Below are 16,657 nucleotides of genomic sequence, written 5' to 3' on the forward strand. Positions count from 1 at the left end.
TAAACCTAGATGAATGTTTTGAATAATCTGTTTGGGAATAGAGATGGTTTTTACATTTCATCGTTGTTCTTAAATGATATATGATGTGATTTGTCATATTCAGTCCTCTTGATTATTTTTTGTATGTGACATTTAATACCTCAAAATAGTTAAACTTCATTTTATAGGTCAGTTACAAATTCAATTTTTGGATTTTGTGATCTTCTTTTTAATTAAAAAATCTTCATTTTTATATATAAGAGATCTAGAAATACCAAGAGATATCATTTGTTTAGTATTATAGACACAAAATTCCTGCATTTTAGCCACTTTTATGCAAGGGCGAATGTTGAAGGAGCAAAGGTATATTCATTTGAATTTTCTTGGAAAAAACTTTATATGATATATATAAATATATATAAGAGTGTTTTTGTTTGTTTATAAATAAATTTATATTTCCTCAACATAAATGTCTTTGTACATTGTATGATGTTTAAATTCACTAATTTAATTATCATTTTTTTAGCAGACCATGAAAAATAGGAATGACAATAAGGCGAACCGGATGTGGGGCAGGGTAGGTTTAAGGCTATTTGAGGCGGGGCGGATGTGGGGCGGGTTGAAGTGGATTTCTTTTTAATTAATTTTGGGCGGGTGGGTTGCGGGTATATGTGATTTTATGTGGGTTCAAACTTAATTTTATACTTCTTACATGTTATAGAATGATAGAAAATTATTTATTAAGATAATTTCATTAAAGCTACTAAAATATTCAAGATAATAAATGAAAATGGTTCAATAAAAAATATTACAATTTCTTGCATGATTTTCAATTGACCTCTAAAAATAAAATTTAAAGTCACTATCCTATTATATTAATACAACTTAATGAAAAAATGAATTTATTTTATGAATTTTAATTTTAGTATCAACATAACTAAGAAAAAAAGAAAATATTATGAAAATTATGTAGGGCAAGTTCATGCGGGGCAGGTCTATGTGGGGTGGGGCGGGGCAGGTTGAAAATGAAAAGTTTTGCTATCCGAGGCGGGGTGGATTAAAATGTTTGTGGGTTAAGCTCAACCCGCACCGGCCTCGCGCTACACCACCACATTGTCATCCCTAATGAAAAAGTAGGAGGTTTTGTAGTATAATTCTTTATATATATCCACAAAATAATTTTATCAATAATGTTATTGTGTACTAAAATTTTTTTAAAAAGAACAAATAAAATAATTAATCTTGGTGAAAATTGAGTTGAGTTGGGTCTTGACTCATTATCTGCTCCGTTTTGGCTCAATTCGTATTGATTCAATTAATTCAGTTTGAATTGGATCTTGAACTGTTTGTTATCTTAACACAATATGATTGACTAAAATTGATCTAATTTTCTCAATTACCGGAGATAACAATGTTTGATATTAAAATTGAAGAAAAATCAATGAAACAAATACAGTTATACATGAAAAACTATTAAAAAACTACCAAATAGTTATCCTCTTTTGGGTGAGTCGCGATTTATCTGAGCAAATGAAGATTAGCCTAGAGATGCCTAATATTACAATCAAATTGTAGATAGTTTTGTGTATTTACTGTTTTTCTATGAAATAAAAAGATAAGCTATAAATAATAACTATTTTAAGTATTCACTACCAGTATTACTAATATGATAATTACATATCATAAATTAGTTGTACCATATAATTTTTATTTTATTTTAATAATTAAATAGATTACACCATTTCATTAGATTATGTGTTTCGCAACAAAAAGAATAACATTTTGAGTGGAATCGTTTAAATTGGTCCTTTTATGTTCATTAGGGTTAAAACCTCCACTCGATTCAATCACGAAAGATACAGTAGCGTAAGATAGGGCAAAGGGAGATTAATTTCGTTTTCTTCCTCGCATACGCTCGTTCAAAATGTTGGTATGTAAATATATTAATTTCTTTATTAACATAAACGTTTATGCTTTTACATGCCGTATCAGAACCTGAAACTTGCATTAATGATTTTCACTCATGAAGTAACTTTATCTTGTTGTGAGAGGCGGACCCACATTCATATGTGTGGTGCATATACATGTATATCTATCTATGGCAAAAAAAGTTATAATTAACAACGCACTCTTAATGAGTGTAGAGCTACCCTTGTGCTAGAGGAATCGCCCACAAAACTAGGGTTTTGAATCTAGCTAAAGCCTATATTTGTTTTTAAGTTAATTGTGTGTGTGTGGGGGGGGGGGGGGGGGTAAATTTAAAATTCACTTAGTCAATTACCATTAGTTGTAATCGACTTACCTACAAGTTAGGAGGAAGATAAACAATAATAGAAAGTTGTAGTAAATAATTAACACAAAAGGTTTTATCCATGTTCAGATCACCAATGCGGTGTCTAGTACATTCCCCTTTGGTTTCAAGAGTTTTCCATAATAGATTGGAAGAGATCTTCGTGTTACAACAATTTGAAATTTTATCTTGTTTCATATGCAAATCAAATTTCTACCTTGGCACTGCCTCAACTTGTATACCTACACTCATATTCTTTCTTTTCTCTTTACTTTTCATTTGTATCACTCACATGTTTACGAAGCTTTATGAAAGACCAAAGAAAACTATTTTCTAAGCTAAGTGAAGTTGCATATTTTACACTACAAATCTAGGTCGGTTTATGTAGATGATGATCTGTGCTCTTGTAAGGAAAACCCCAAGAGATTTATCTCAATCAAGGATCAATTTAGGGAGTCATTGATTGAGGCGATTTAGTTGATATGTATCCAGAAAGTAAATCTCTTCATCTTGTTTCAATTTTCTGATTTGATCTTTTTCTTTTATGATCGACATACTTCTTATCTTGTGGCTTGATTCATGGCTCTTTCCTTTCTTGATGATTCGGTTGTGATCTTTTCCAAGTGTGCAAGTATTTTACTTCATTTAGACTTTCCTTTATGTGCTGATCAACACATATATTCCTTTCCTTCTTTTGTCCCTTAGATTTGAGGCTCGCCTTTTCAATGCTTCTCTGCAACTTCAAGTAAATATTTTCCTTCTTGAAGTCGTTTGCGCTGATTATTTCCTTTTTGAATTTGTGACCTACAAAAATTGAGATCAATGTGTTAAGTGTCTATTTTCAAAATCAACTAACTCTAAAGAGTTAACAGTCTCCTTTTTTTTTTATAATGATAAGATTGATCAGAATTTTAATAGTAATCTTGAAAGTCAATTTTACTTAGAAATTTAATTGTACTTCCCTGAGGTTTCATGTCTTAGTTCATCGATTTATGCAACTCTCCCTGACTTATCTCCCCCATATCACGGAGCGGTAAGAAGATATATTTGTTTTCTCCCCCTTTGTCATGATATAAAAGAATAGCGAAAAGCATACTAGATTAAAGCAAAGACAACAGATACCAGAGTAGTCTAAGAGTCAGAGAGACAAAAAAAAGTAGTCCAAGAAATAGAGAGGTACATGCCCTATTGAAAGTTAGTGCAAAAAGTAAAGGTTCAGCCAATAGGGTTAATGACCAACCCAAAAATACTTGAGGGAGTTAATCACTTACAGAAAGTGTTGTATGATAGTTCCACATTCCGCTAAAGACTAGAGTATGAAGTCTGAGTTGTAACAGCAAGCTTATTGTTGGAGGTGTTGAATCCACTTTTGAGAGAGTCAACTTATTGGATCAAGCGATTACCGTTGAGGTACCTTCCTTCTTAATCGTTGTTATGTCAATGCACAACTTGCCGATATCAGTGCTAGAGTCTTTCGGTAAATGAAATACCTTTTCCAAAGCATCATGAAGGGTCTCCAAGTTCCGTTCTACAGCTAAATGTTTATTTTTTACCTCCTCATTGTCCAGCAATAAAAGAGCGACGAAGTCCGCCGAAAATTTTAGGGCTTGGCAAAATTCGCCCGAGCTTTGACTGAGTCCTTTTTACCCACTTTTCACCAACCTGCACATACCCCATACTAGAAAAGTGCGAGAATCATAAGTTGCATTTATAGGAGAGGGAGGGGGTAAACATAGAAATATCCACAAGACGGTCCACAATAATGCTCGAGATGAGAAAACTATAGGGCAGAGTTGCCGAGACATTCAAGTCTTCAACACTTTACCACATATACACCTTGAACCATTCTGCCAAGTTGATGCGGTATTTTCTAAGCAGGAAGTAGAGAACAAATACATCACGAGTAGAGATGTTACTCAAGGAGTCCTTCCTGGGAATAAGAGTTGTGTCCAGGACATGTGCGAGAACACGATTCTCATAACATAGAGATAAGGGCCTAAAGTCAGAAATGTCACAATCGGGTTCAATTACAACTCGCTTTTCACCATCTAGAGAAACATCAAAGTCTTTAGGCCATGTTTCGTTCATGTACGAAATTACCCCAGAGAATTTAGTACCAAACACATCTTCGAATAACTTTTCATTGATGATAAAGCGTTTACCCAGCACCAATGATTCTAACTCACCACTATTAGGTGAGATGCATAGATTTGCATAGAACATGCGAACCGATTCGTCAAAAAGCTCAAGACCACACAAAGTAAAAAAGAGAGACATTTTCTGATATTTGAGATAGGAGCTTACCGGGCAGTGCTACTCCCTTAATCTTTCCTTCTCTTTTTGTTTTAAAAATGTTCACTCTTTGTGTACAAAGCTTTATCAAAGATGAAAGAAGATTACAAATAAGTTCAAGTGAAGTTGCGTGCTTCACAAAACTGGCAGAGGAGGTTTTATATAGTGTAAGATCTTATGAGAAACCCAAGGGTGTTTGAGTCAATGATCTTTGATCTTATCCTTGAGTCATTTGTAATTGATATGTTGAATGATCATGTCAATATTAGATATGTGCATAGATCAATTTTTTCCTTGCGTCCGGATCTTGAGTTGGTCTTGAGTTTTGGCTTGATAGTTGTGTGTGATTTGATCATTTCCTTAAGTTGATTTTTATTGTACTCTTTTTTAAATACTGGTCTGATGATGTTTCATTAATTTTGTCCCTTGATTTTATCTTCGATATCCTTGATTAATTTTTCTTGAATGCGGCTTTGATTTCAAATGTTGTGAGAGTTGATCTGATTGAAGAAATATTTACTTTTCATTCTTCACTGGTGCTCCTATACTTAGTGTGATCACTGCGAGCATCTCGATTGTAGCCTTGTACTTGTGTTGTATCTTTTTTACTTCCTGCATCAAGAACCTGGTCAGTATTGTCATTATTAAAATGTTTGAATACGAGGTTAACAAAACATTGTCAAGTTTGTAAATATTTATTTTAATTTATTTTAATGAAAAAAGGCATAAGTACTCCCTTAAACTATGGTCGAAATTTTAAGAATGCACATTTTCGTTACATGTCCTAATACCTTCTAGAACTATTTTGAAATGTAATAAATACACCTTTTTAGGTGTTGAGGTGGCTTAGAGAGTATTGAAAGCAAATGACAAGTAAAAAATATGAAGAAAAGAAAAAAATTAATCAGTATTCAACATATGTCCTTTCTTAATTGAACATTTTACCATTAGTTAGTAAACATAATTGATAAGTAAGACTAGTGACGTCTCAAGCTAATTAGTGGTCTAAAGTCAAAAATAAGTTGGAAGCCTAAACTTTAAGTACTTAAAGTTTAGGGTGATATATCAAAATATTTTTTTTAATCTTGTGGTCTTAAACATACCATGTGGAAGTTAAATTTAAAAAATGGTCCATAAAAAAGAGTTCCAAAACAAATTGAAACATTCTCTTTTTTTTGCTACAAGGCTTAAGATAATTTATTATTACTAAAAAATTAGGCCCTTTGATTTTGGGGTTTAAGGCATATGCCTCATCTTTAATGGCATTGTGTCACCCTCGGAGGAAACCCTAATTAAAACAACAATAACAACAATAATATTTTTTTTTTCAAAAATGAACTCTAATATACTCTGATGATAGGTGTATCTAAATTCATTGTGTAATGGTGGTAGCAACAAAATTAATTTATTTCAAACTTGTTTCCTCTTAAGATTGTAGTTTTTCAAATAATTACACTATTAAGAAAAAGTAAAATATTTATGAAATTCAAATTACGGTGTCTTGAAAAAACATAGGTTAAAGGCATATGAACGAACTTATGACTTAGTCTTGAATAATGAATATCACCTTGTTCAATTATCAACATTTTTTTTAATTTATAGGAATCTGATTTCCCATTCAAGTCTTGATGGTTTTAGGTTTAATTATGGGGTTGGATATAAATATTTGACTTAGCAATATAATATTATTTTTTATGATTTTGGTGTTCTTAGGAATAACTTATACATAAACTAAAATTTCATGATATACTTTTTGATTGTCTTTCACCAAAATATTAAAATTAAGTGTGTAGTTCACTAAATTAATATTTTTAACTTCTTGTAGCACCAATGTTTCAGGTCATGTATCCCAAAAAAGGTTTTATACTAACATTAGTTATACCAGAGTTAACTTTACCGTCAAACATTGTACTAAAATTTAATACAACTACTATTATATATATATATATATATATATATATATATATATATATATATATATATATATATATATATATATATTACCAAATGACTCCTTAAGTGTTGAAGGAAGTGTCAAGTATTATCTATTCATTTATAATGTTACGACAAACACATGTCCTTACTATAGTGTTTTGATATAAGCACTCAATACAATAAATTTCTAGTACAATAAGTATAACATTACTAATTTAAACTTCTATGTTCTCTTCAAATTCTATACAAAAAGACATTATATGTGTTTGATTTAAGCAAAACAAATTTACATCAAGAGTTGCAGATTAAAGAAATCAATGCAAACAAATAATTTCTTTTGCATTTTTTCAGCATGGAAAAAAGTTACATTTGCCTCCTATTATGCACCTTTTCTTTTAATCTTAGAGTTGTGACATGTTAGTTTGTTGTTTGTGTAGAGTGTACTTTGACCTTACCTATCGTACTTTTGTTTACTTTCTACAGATTATCATGCCTCCAAGTGAACAGAGACTTAGTTTACCTTCTCCCGATCGATTCAATAACCTTAACATTCATTTAATCGATGACATTCTAAGTAGGTTGTCTTTTCGAGATATTGTAAGAGTTAGTACACTTTCGAAGGACTGGCAATATATTTGCTGGAGAATTCCTCATGTGAAGTTTGATCAAACAGTATGGAAAACACCAGAGGACTTGACAGCCCCTACCATCGGATTTATTCTGATTCTTGATAGTTCCCTTAGGTTTCATAGAGGAATAATATTGAAGGTCACCCTCAATATTATTAGTCTAATAGTGTGTCCTAATGTTGACAGTTAGATTTTTTCCCTCTCCACTGATCACATTCAACATTTTGTCCTTAAACTTCCATTTACTTATCCTCCATACAGGTTGCTTAACTTCTTTTTTTATTGTTCAGCATTGAGGCATTTGTATCTCAAGGAATGTGAAATATAGCTTCCATGTTTCTTTAAGGGATTTAATAAGTTGATTAGGCTAAAATTAAAATCTGTCACGTTATCTTCTGATACGTTTGGAAGTTTGATCTTTAAATGCCCATTGCTTGAGGACTTGGTGCTTAAAGACATAGACAATCTGTACCTCATTAGTATTAATGCTCCTAAGCTAAGGTCATTTGTCTTTCATGGCGATATACATTGATACATCTTGAAAATGTCCCTGTTCTTTCCAATGTTCTGTATGCACCTAGAGAATTAGTTTTAAAGACAAAGATGATTTTGTCAGTATTTTTTGTCTATTCTTGATCTCGAGTGTTTCAGCTGGGATCTTTTTGAGGTAATATGGCTTGATTTTACTTATTGGTAATGCATTTTCATGTGTACTTTTTTTTTTTACTTTGAGTCATCCTAATTTTTGTACTTCTATTTGTAGGTTGATAATGGATCGACTGAAGTTATACCAACAAGGCTTCTATCAGCTCTTAACTGTCTGAAACGCCTATTTATGTCTTGGATTACTCTTTGAGAGTTTTTTGAGCTTTCGTTTGCTCTTTGCATAATACGAAGCTCTCCAAATTTGGAAGAAATTGAAATCAAGGTTGTCACTAATGTGTATTTTTCTCTCTATCTTTTCCATGCTTTTATATTCGTATGTAATGACTTGATGGTTTTTTTTCTTGATTTTTCTTGATGGAGATTATTTCGAATCTGTGCCCTAGGAGGTTGTTGATGAGATTCCTGCAAGCTTTTTGGATATCACATTTAATCATTTCAGGACAATTAAGTTTTATGATGTACTATTAGAAGAGGGTGAAATGCAGCTTATCAAGGTTTTATTGGCAAAGTCTCCAGCACTGGTGAAAATGGTAATCAAGCCTTGTCAAAATGGAAACTAACAAATCTCTCAAAGTACTCGTTGAGATAATAATGTTTCAATGGGCATCTTCTAAAGCAGAAGTTGTGTATCTTGTTGATTAGATCGTTATCAGAATCCTTCTTAATATTTGGCTAAAATGTTTTGGAAGTGCAAATAGAAATGAGACGTTTGGTTGATGGAGTAGTAAGACTGTGTTTTGCCTTTGCTCTAGGTACTTAAAAGATTTTATATGCTTGGAAATATAGATTGTTAATGTTTTGAATACTCTATTCGGGAACAGAGATATTTTTTACATTTCATGGTTGTTCTTAAATGATATATGATTTGAGTCTTTGGTTGTTTATTGCGAAGTAATGTTGTGTGTTGAATTCTCTCAGGGAAACTTACTATTTGGTTAGAAGGAACTTCTTTCGTGTTAAGGGATTAGTCCAAGTTATATTGAGAAGTATTTATTTAGGACATACTTTTAGACTAGTAAGGTCGAGGATAAGTTTCAATGTTATTCCTATATGAAACCTTAGGAAACAATCAAGAATAGGAATAAATCCAATGGTAGGGGATGTCAAGTCCTCTGGTGTTTCCCAGATCTTTTGATCAAATTTAACCTGTGGAATTCTAGGGCAAGTATATTGCCAATCCTTAGAAAGTGTACTAGTTCTTACAACATCTTGAAAAGACAACCTATTTAAAATGTCATCGATTAAATAAATTGCAATATTGCTAAGTCAATTAAGATTAGGTAAACATACTCTTTGTTCATCTAGAGGCATGATAATTTGTAGAAATTAATCAACAATACGATTTGTAAGGTCAGAGTATATGCTACACGAACAACAAAAAAACATGTCACAACTTTAACAATAAAGAAAAGGTGTATAATTCTAGATGACATTTGCATTGATTTCCTTAATCTGCAACTGTTGATGTAAAGTTGTTTGGATTAGGTTAAACTAAGCATATATATAGTATCTTTGTATAGAATTTGAAGAGAACCTAGAAGTTCAAATTAGTGATGTTATACTTATTTGTACTAGAAATTTATAGTAGTGAGTGTTTACATCAAAACACTAAATGAATGACATGTTTTTATCGCAACATTATAAATCAATAGATAATACTTGAGTCTTTCTTCAACAGTGAAGGAGTCGTTTGGTAGTATATATAAAAATAGTACTTGTATTAAATTTTAGTGCAAATGTTTGACTGTAAATTTAACACTGGTACAACTAATAATATTTTTTCAGTTAACCTTTTTGGGATATATGACCCCAAACATTTATGCTACAAGAAGCATGATTATGTATCTTTAGCGATGGGGATTATTTCGAACGTGTGGTCAAGGAGTTTATTGTTAAGATTCTTGCAAGCTTCTCGAATATCACAATTAATCACATGAGGACAATTAAGTTTTATGATGTACTTTTTGAAGAGGGTGAAATGCAACTTACTTTTAGGAATTTCTTGCTTATTAAGGAATAACTCCAAGTTAGACGGAGAAGTATGATGGCCATCCTCCTTCAATATCTATGAAGAAACTCAAAGAATCATCACCCAATTTGGGATTCTTGATTGATGTTTATTTCAAAGTTATGTTGTGTGTTAAATTTCCTTGGGTTAGCTTGACACATTGAGTGGAAACTTACTTTCTGTCTAGCTAGTAGAATTTTTTTTGTCTGCTAAGGAATTAGTCCAAGTTAGACCGATAAGTATAGACATGATGCTTCCTCATTTATGAAGAAGAAACACGAGAAGAATCACCCAATTTGGGATTCGTGAGTTGATGTTTATTTGAAAGTTATGTTGTGTGTTGAATTCTCTTGGGCGAGCTTGAAGTATTGAATGAAAACTTACTTTTTGTACGGTTAGTAGGAATTTCTTGTTTTCTTAAGGGATTAGGCTAAGTTAAACTGACAAGTATATATGTTGGCCATGATACTTCCTCATCCATGAAGAAGAAACTCGAAGATCATGTCCAACATATATATATTTGCCGGTCTAACTTAGACTAATCCCTTAGCAAACAAGAAATTCCTACTAACCATACAAAACTAAGTTTTATTCAATACTTCAAGCTCGCCTAAGGGAATTTAACACACAACATAACTTCGAAATTTACATCAACTCAAGAATCCCAAATTGGGTGATGCTTCTTCGTAAGGAAGGAACTTGCATACTTCTCGTTCTAACTTGGACTAATATCTTAACAAGCAAGAAATATCTACTAACCAGACATGAAGTAAGTTTCCACTCAATGTTTCAACACTGCCTAAGGTAATTCAACACCTAACATAACTTCGAAATAAACATAAACTCACGAATCCCAAATTGGGTGATGCTTCTCGAGTTTCTTCATCATAGGGGAGGAAGGATCATGTCCAACATATATACATATTGGTCTAACTTGGATTAATTCCTTATCCAAACAGAAAGTTAGTTTCCAGAGTTCTAGAAAGGATAGCATGTACACAACATTTTACTCCTAACTTTGTTTGTGGGGTTTCAGAGTTGATTTTCGATAGCCCTTCGACTTAAAAGAAATTTCATGCAACAAACCAACATCTTAAAAAAACCAAAAAAAAAAAAAACCGAAAGGAAAATAGGGTATATTCTACATTCCAAAATCCCAAGAAAATCAAAATCTACCACAAAAAAAAGTATTGAGAGGAATATAGGGCTTCTATTTCACAAAATTAACAACACCCAAATGAGAAAGATTTGATTTTAAACAGAACAAGAAGGCAAATTTTAAGCTTATCAAGAACTAAAATTATTACTGATACTGTAAACATCCAAAATTTTTTAGAAAAGTATCAAATACCCTTTTGCGCACACGTTATCCTTCAGCTGCTGAATACAAATTTGTGTGATTTTGAAGTCTTCAAATTAATCACCGCGGAGTGAATGAGAAAACTAAAGATGGGGGGGGGGGGGAGAGGTTTTCTTCCTAAACTAAATTTTACAGAAATGTAATATGGAGTGGGGTGGGTGGATGGGGGCAATTAATATGGACGTTTCTTAGTTGTATTGTCTTATCTGTATCAATTTACGTGATACTATTAGTTCGACATATATAAATTTAAAAAATGAACAAAAAATTGAAATGTGACATGTAATAGAAATCTTAGAGATTAATGCGATTATAAATTTATAGATAAAATATTTCTTTTTTATTTTAATTTAGTTATTTATTTTTTTCATTATAAAAAATCATAATTAAGAATGATAAATTTCACAAATTTGCACTTCATGAATTTTTTCTAAAGGTTTACAAACTTGATTAAGTTACAAAAATTAAAAAGTAATAATTTTAAGGATAAATGAGATCCAAATGATTGGATAATCATGTATAATGAAGAGGACAATTAATATAGGACTATGAAAAGACTTTCTTTTGAAAATAACTTAAAAAGAAGCAAATATCACATAAATTAATGGGAAAAGAGATTAAAATTGATGTGATATGTCCAATTCATTCCACTTAATTATTTTTTGCATGTGATATTTAATACCTCAAAATAGTTAAACTTCATTTTATAGGTCAGTTACAAATTCAATTTTTCGGGATTTGGTGATATCTTTTTAATAAAAAAATATTATTTTTATATATAAGAGATCTAGAAAATACCAGGAGATATCATTTTTTAGTATTATAGACACAAAATTCCTCCAATTTTAGCCACTTTTATGCAAGGGCGAATCTAGAAGGGGCGAAGCTGTATTTCATTTGAATTTTCTTGACAAAAACTTTATATGATATATATAAGAGTGCTTTTTGTTTGTTTATATATAAATTTTAAATTCCTCAACATTATGGCTTTGTACATTGTAAGGCGTTTAAATTCCACTAATTTGATTACCGTTTTTTTAGCAGACCATGAAAAATAGGAATGGCAATAAGGCGAGAACCGTATGCAGGGCGGGGTAGCTTTAAGGCTATGTGAGGCGGGGTGGGCTTAATGTTATGTGGGTCGGGTCGAATGTGGGGCAGGTTGAAGTGGATTTCTTTTTAATTAATGTGGGGAGGGGTGAGTTGCGGGTATATGTGATTTTACGTGGGTTCTAACTTAATTTTAACTTCTTACATGTTATAGAATGGTAGAACGTTATTTATTAAGATAATTTCATTAAAACTACTAAAATATTCAAGATAATAATTGAAAATGACTCAATAAAAAATAATACAATTTCTTGCATGATTCTCAATTGACTTCTAAAAAAATAAAATTTAAAGTCACTATCCTATTAAATTATACAACTTAATGAAAAAAAGAATTTATTTTATGAATTTTATTTTTTGTATCAAACATAACAAAGAAAAAAAAGACAATATTAAGAAAATTATGCAGGGCAGGTTCATGCGGGGGAGGTCTATGTGGGGCGGGCGGGGCATGGCAGGGCGGATTGAAAATGAAAAGTTCTACTATGCGGGGCAGATTAAAATGTTTGCGGCTTAAGCTCAACCCGCACCGCTCCACCCTACACTGCCCCATTAGCATCCCTAATGAAAAAGTAGGAAGTTTGTAGTAGTATGAATTCTTTATATATATCCATAAAATAACTTTTTCAATAATGTTATTGTGTACTAAAATGTTCAAAAGAACAAATAAAATAATTAAACTTAGTGAAAATTGAGTTGAGTTGAATCTTGACTCATTATCTGCTCTGTTTAGGCTCAATTCACATTGATCCAATTAAGTTAGTTTGAATTAGATCTTGAACTATTTGTTATCTTGACACAATATGATTGACTAAAATTGATCTAATTCTCTCAATAGCCGTCCGTAACAATTTCTCAGATTAAAATAGAAGAAAAATCAATGAAACAAATACACTTATACATGAAAAATTATTCAAAAACTACCAAATAGTTATCCTCTTTTGGATGAGTCGTGATTTATCTGAGCAAATGAAGATTAGCCTATAAATGCCTAATATTACAATCAAATTGTAGATAGTTGTGTGTATGCACTTTTTTTCTATGAAATAAAAAGATAAGCTATACATAGTAATTATTTTAAGCATTCACTACTAATATTACTAATATGATAATGACATATCATAAATTAGTTGTACCGTATAATTTATATTTTATTTAATAATTCAATATACTTAATCATTTTATTAGATTATATGTTGCGCAATAAAAACAATAACGTTTTCAGTGGAATCTTATAAATTGGTCCTTTTATGTTCATTAGGGTTAATACCTCCACTCGATTCAATCACGAAAGTTATAGTAGCGTAAGATAGGGCAAAGGGAGATTGATTTCGTTTTCTGCCTCAAATACGCTTGTTCAAAATCCTTGTAGAACAAATGTTTGGGGTCATATATGCCAAAAGAGGTTAATTGTAATACTAGTATTATTTGTACCAGAGTTAAATTTACGGTCAAACATTGTACTAAAATTTCATACAAACTATTTTTATATATACTACCAAATGACACTTTTAGTGCTAAAGAAAGTGTTAAGTATTATCTATTCATTTATAATGTTACAACAAACACATGTCATTCCTATAGTATTTTGATGTAAGCACTCAATACTATAAATTTCTAGTACAACAAGTATAACATCACTAATTTAAACGTCTATATTTTTTTCAAATTCTATGCAAAAATACTTTAAATGTGTTTGATTTAACCTAAGCCAAACAAATTAACATCAAGAGTTGCAGATTAAAGAAGTTAATGCAAATGTCAGCTACAAATAATTTCTTTAGCATTTTTTAAACATGGAAAAAGGTTTCATTTGCCTCTTATTATGCACCTTTTATTTTAATCTTAGAGTTGTGACATGTTTGTTTGTTGTTCGTGTAGTGTGTACTTTGACCTTACCTATCGTACTTTTGTTTACTTTCTACAGATTGTCATGCCTCCGGATGAACAAGGACTTAGTTTACCTTCTCCTGATCGACTTAGCAACCTTAACATTTATTAAATCGATGACATTATAAGTAGGTTGTCTTTTCGAGATGTTATTTGAGTTAGTACACTTTCGAAGGACTGGCAATATATTTGCTAGAGAATTCCACATGTGAAGTTTGATCAAACAGTGTGGAAAGTACCAGAGGACTTGACGTCCCCTACCATTGGATTTATTCCAATTCTTGATAGTTTCCTCAGGTTTCATAGAGGAATAATATTGAAGGTCACCCTTAATATTATTGGTCTAATAGTGTGTCCTGATGTTGATCGTTTGATTTTTTCCCTCGACACTGATCATCTTCAACATTTTGTCCTTAAACTTCCATTTACTTATACTCCATACAGGTTGCCTAACTTCTTTTTTATTTTTTCAATATTGAGGCATTTGTATCTCAAGGAATGTGAAATACAGATTCCATGTTTCATAAAGGGGTTTATTAAGTTGATTAGGCTAACATTGAAATCTATCACATTATCTTCTGATACGTTTAAAAGTTTGATCTCTAATTGCCCGTTGCTTGAGGATTTGGTGCTAAAAGACATAGACAATCTGTACCCCATGAGTATTAATGCTTCGAAGCTAAGGTCATTTGTCTTTCGTGGAGATATACAATTGATACATCTTGAAAATGTCCCTGTTCTTTCCAATGTTCTGTATACGCCTAGAGAATTAGTTCTACAGGACGAAGATGATTTTGTCAATATTTTTTCGTCTATTCCTGCTCTTGATTGTTTCAGCTGGGATTTTTTTGAGGTAATGTTACTTCATTTTACTTAATGGTAATGCAATTTCATGTGTACTTTTTTTTAGACTTTGATTCATCCTGATTTTTGTCATTTTATTCATAGGTCGATAATGGATCAACTGAAGTTATACCAACAAGGCTTCCATCAGCTCTTAACTGTCTGAAATGCCTATTCATGTCTTGGATTACTCTTGGACAGTTTTTTGAGCTTTCGTTTGCTCTTTGCATAATACGAAGCTCTCCAAATTTGGAAGAAATTGAAATCAAGGTTGTCACTAATGTGTATTTTTCTCTCTATCTTTTCCATGTTTTTATATTCGTATGTAATGACTTGATGGTTTTTTTCTTGATTTTTCTTAGGAATGTATCCTTAGTGATGGAGATTATTTCGAATCTGTGCCCCAGAAGGTTGTTGATGAGATTCCTGCAAGATTTTCGGATATCACATTTAATCATCTGAGGAAAATTAAGTTTTATGATGTACTATTAGAAGAGGTTGAAATGCAGCTTATCAAGGTTTTATTGGCAAAGTCTCCAGCATTGGTGAAAATGGTAATCAAGCCTCGTCAAATGGAAACTAACAAATCTCTCAACGTACTCGCGGAGATAACAAAGTTTCAACGGGCATCATCTAAAGTAGAAGTTATGTATCTTGTTGACTAGTATCGTTATCACAATCCTTCTTAATCTTTGGCTAAAATATTTTGGACGTACAAACAGAAACGAGACGTTTGGTTGATGGAGTAGCATGGCTGTGTTTTGCCTTTGCTTTAAGGTACTATAAAGATTTTATCTGCTTGGAAACATAGAATTGTGAACCTGGATGAATGTTTTTGAATACTCTGTTTGGGAACAGAGATGGTTTTTCGTTTCGTTCTTGTTATTGATTTAAGACTTTGGTTGTTTATTTTGAAGTTATGTTGTGTGTTAGCAGAACTAACAAAGATTTTTCATGACAATCTTGTTATTGATCCATCTATGAAATAAGACATGGCTTTGGAAGTTGGAACTATCACGAACTAATTCAGATAGAACATTAAAAACACATGATGATTTACATATAAAACTCGCGAAAGGAAAAAAAATAAAACTTTAAATGTGTCTTGATAACTTTTCCTTAATTTTTTCTTGTACTATATATATTCTCTCTATTTTAATATATGTGATGCATCTTAAATAAGATATATTACATACTTTAACATGTAAGATGACCGTATGATATACAAAATATTTAAACGAGAAATTGTATATTACTTGGGAGTTAATATATATACTCTTAAATCATTAAGAAAAACGAAAAAAAGAAGTTTTAGTTGTTAAATACAAAATCAAATTTTCTCTTTATTTCAAATGAGGGGGCACAAAGGTCGATTTGATTTACATTTTTATCAGAAAAAACCTAAACTAACTATTTTATTTAATTAGTTCTAAAAACTAAATCAAATCATATAAAGATGGATTTTTTTATTTTCGACTTTAGACTATTCTTTTGATTTATTTTATATTTTTTTTATAATTACACGGTGATTGAAAAAGAGATCAAATATATTTTCAATTTTTTGAAAAATAATAAAATTCACATGAATAGAAAATACTTTCAACGTTCAATACAAAATAAAATGTTAACTTCTAAATCGAAACTATAATAGTAAA

The 16,657-nt window shown here is 31.3% G+C and overlaps 1 protein-coding gene across 1 annotated transcript; it reads left to right on the forward strand.

Moving 5' to 3' along the window:
• Positions 1-14,817: 14,817 nt before the first annotated feature.
• LOC109120251 (F-box/FBD/LRR-repeat protein At1g13570-like) lies at positions 14,818-15,667 on the forward strand. Its single transcript, XM_019213899.1, has 3 exons — positions 14,818-15,012; positions 15,108-15,272; positions 15,365-15,667. Exons 1-3 carry the CDS (start codon positions 14,818-14,820, stop codon positions 15,665-15,667), a joined length of 663 nt encoding a protein of 220 aa, XP_019069444.1.
• The last annotated feature ends 990 nt before the right edge of the window (positions 15,668-16,657 follow it).

Source organism: Solanum lycopersicum, chromosome 5, assembly GCF_036512215.1.
Source record: "Solanum lycopersicum chromosome 5, SLM_r2.1".
Classification (NCBI taxonomy): domain Eukaryota; kingdom Viridiplantae; phylum Streptophyta; class Magnoliopsida; order Solanales; family Solanaceae; genus Solanum; species Solanum lycopersicum.

Coding starts and splice junctions, on each gene's coding strand:
- LOC109120251 (XM_019213899.1), top strand. CDS start 14,818: ATGAGTATTAATGCTTCGAAGCTAAGGTCATTTGTCTTTCGTGGAGAT. Junction 15,013..15,107: donor TCAGCTGGGATTTTTTTGAG/GTAATGTTACTT, acceptor TTTTATTCATAG/GTCGATAATGGATCAACTGA. Junction 15,273..15,364: donor TGGAAGAAATTGAAATCAAG/GTTGTCACTAAT, acceptor GATTTTTCTTAG/GAATGTATCCTTAGTGATGG.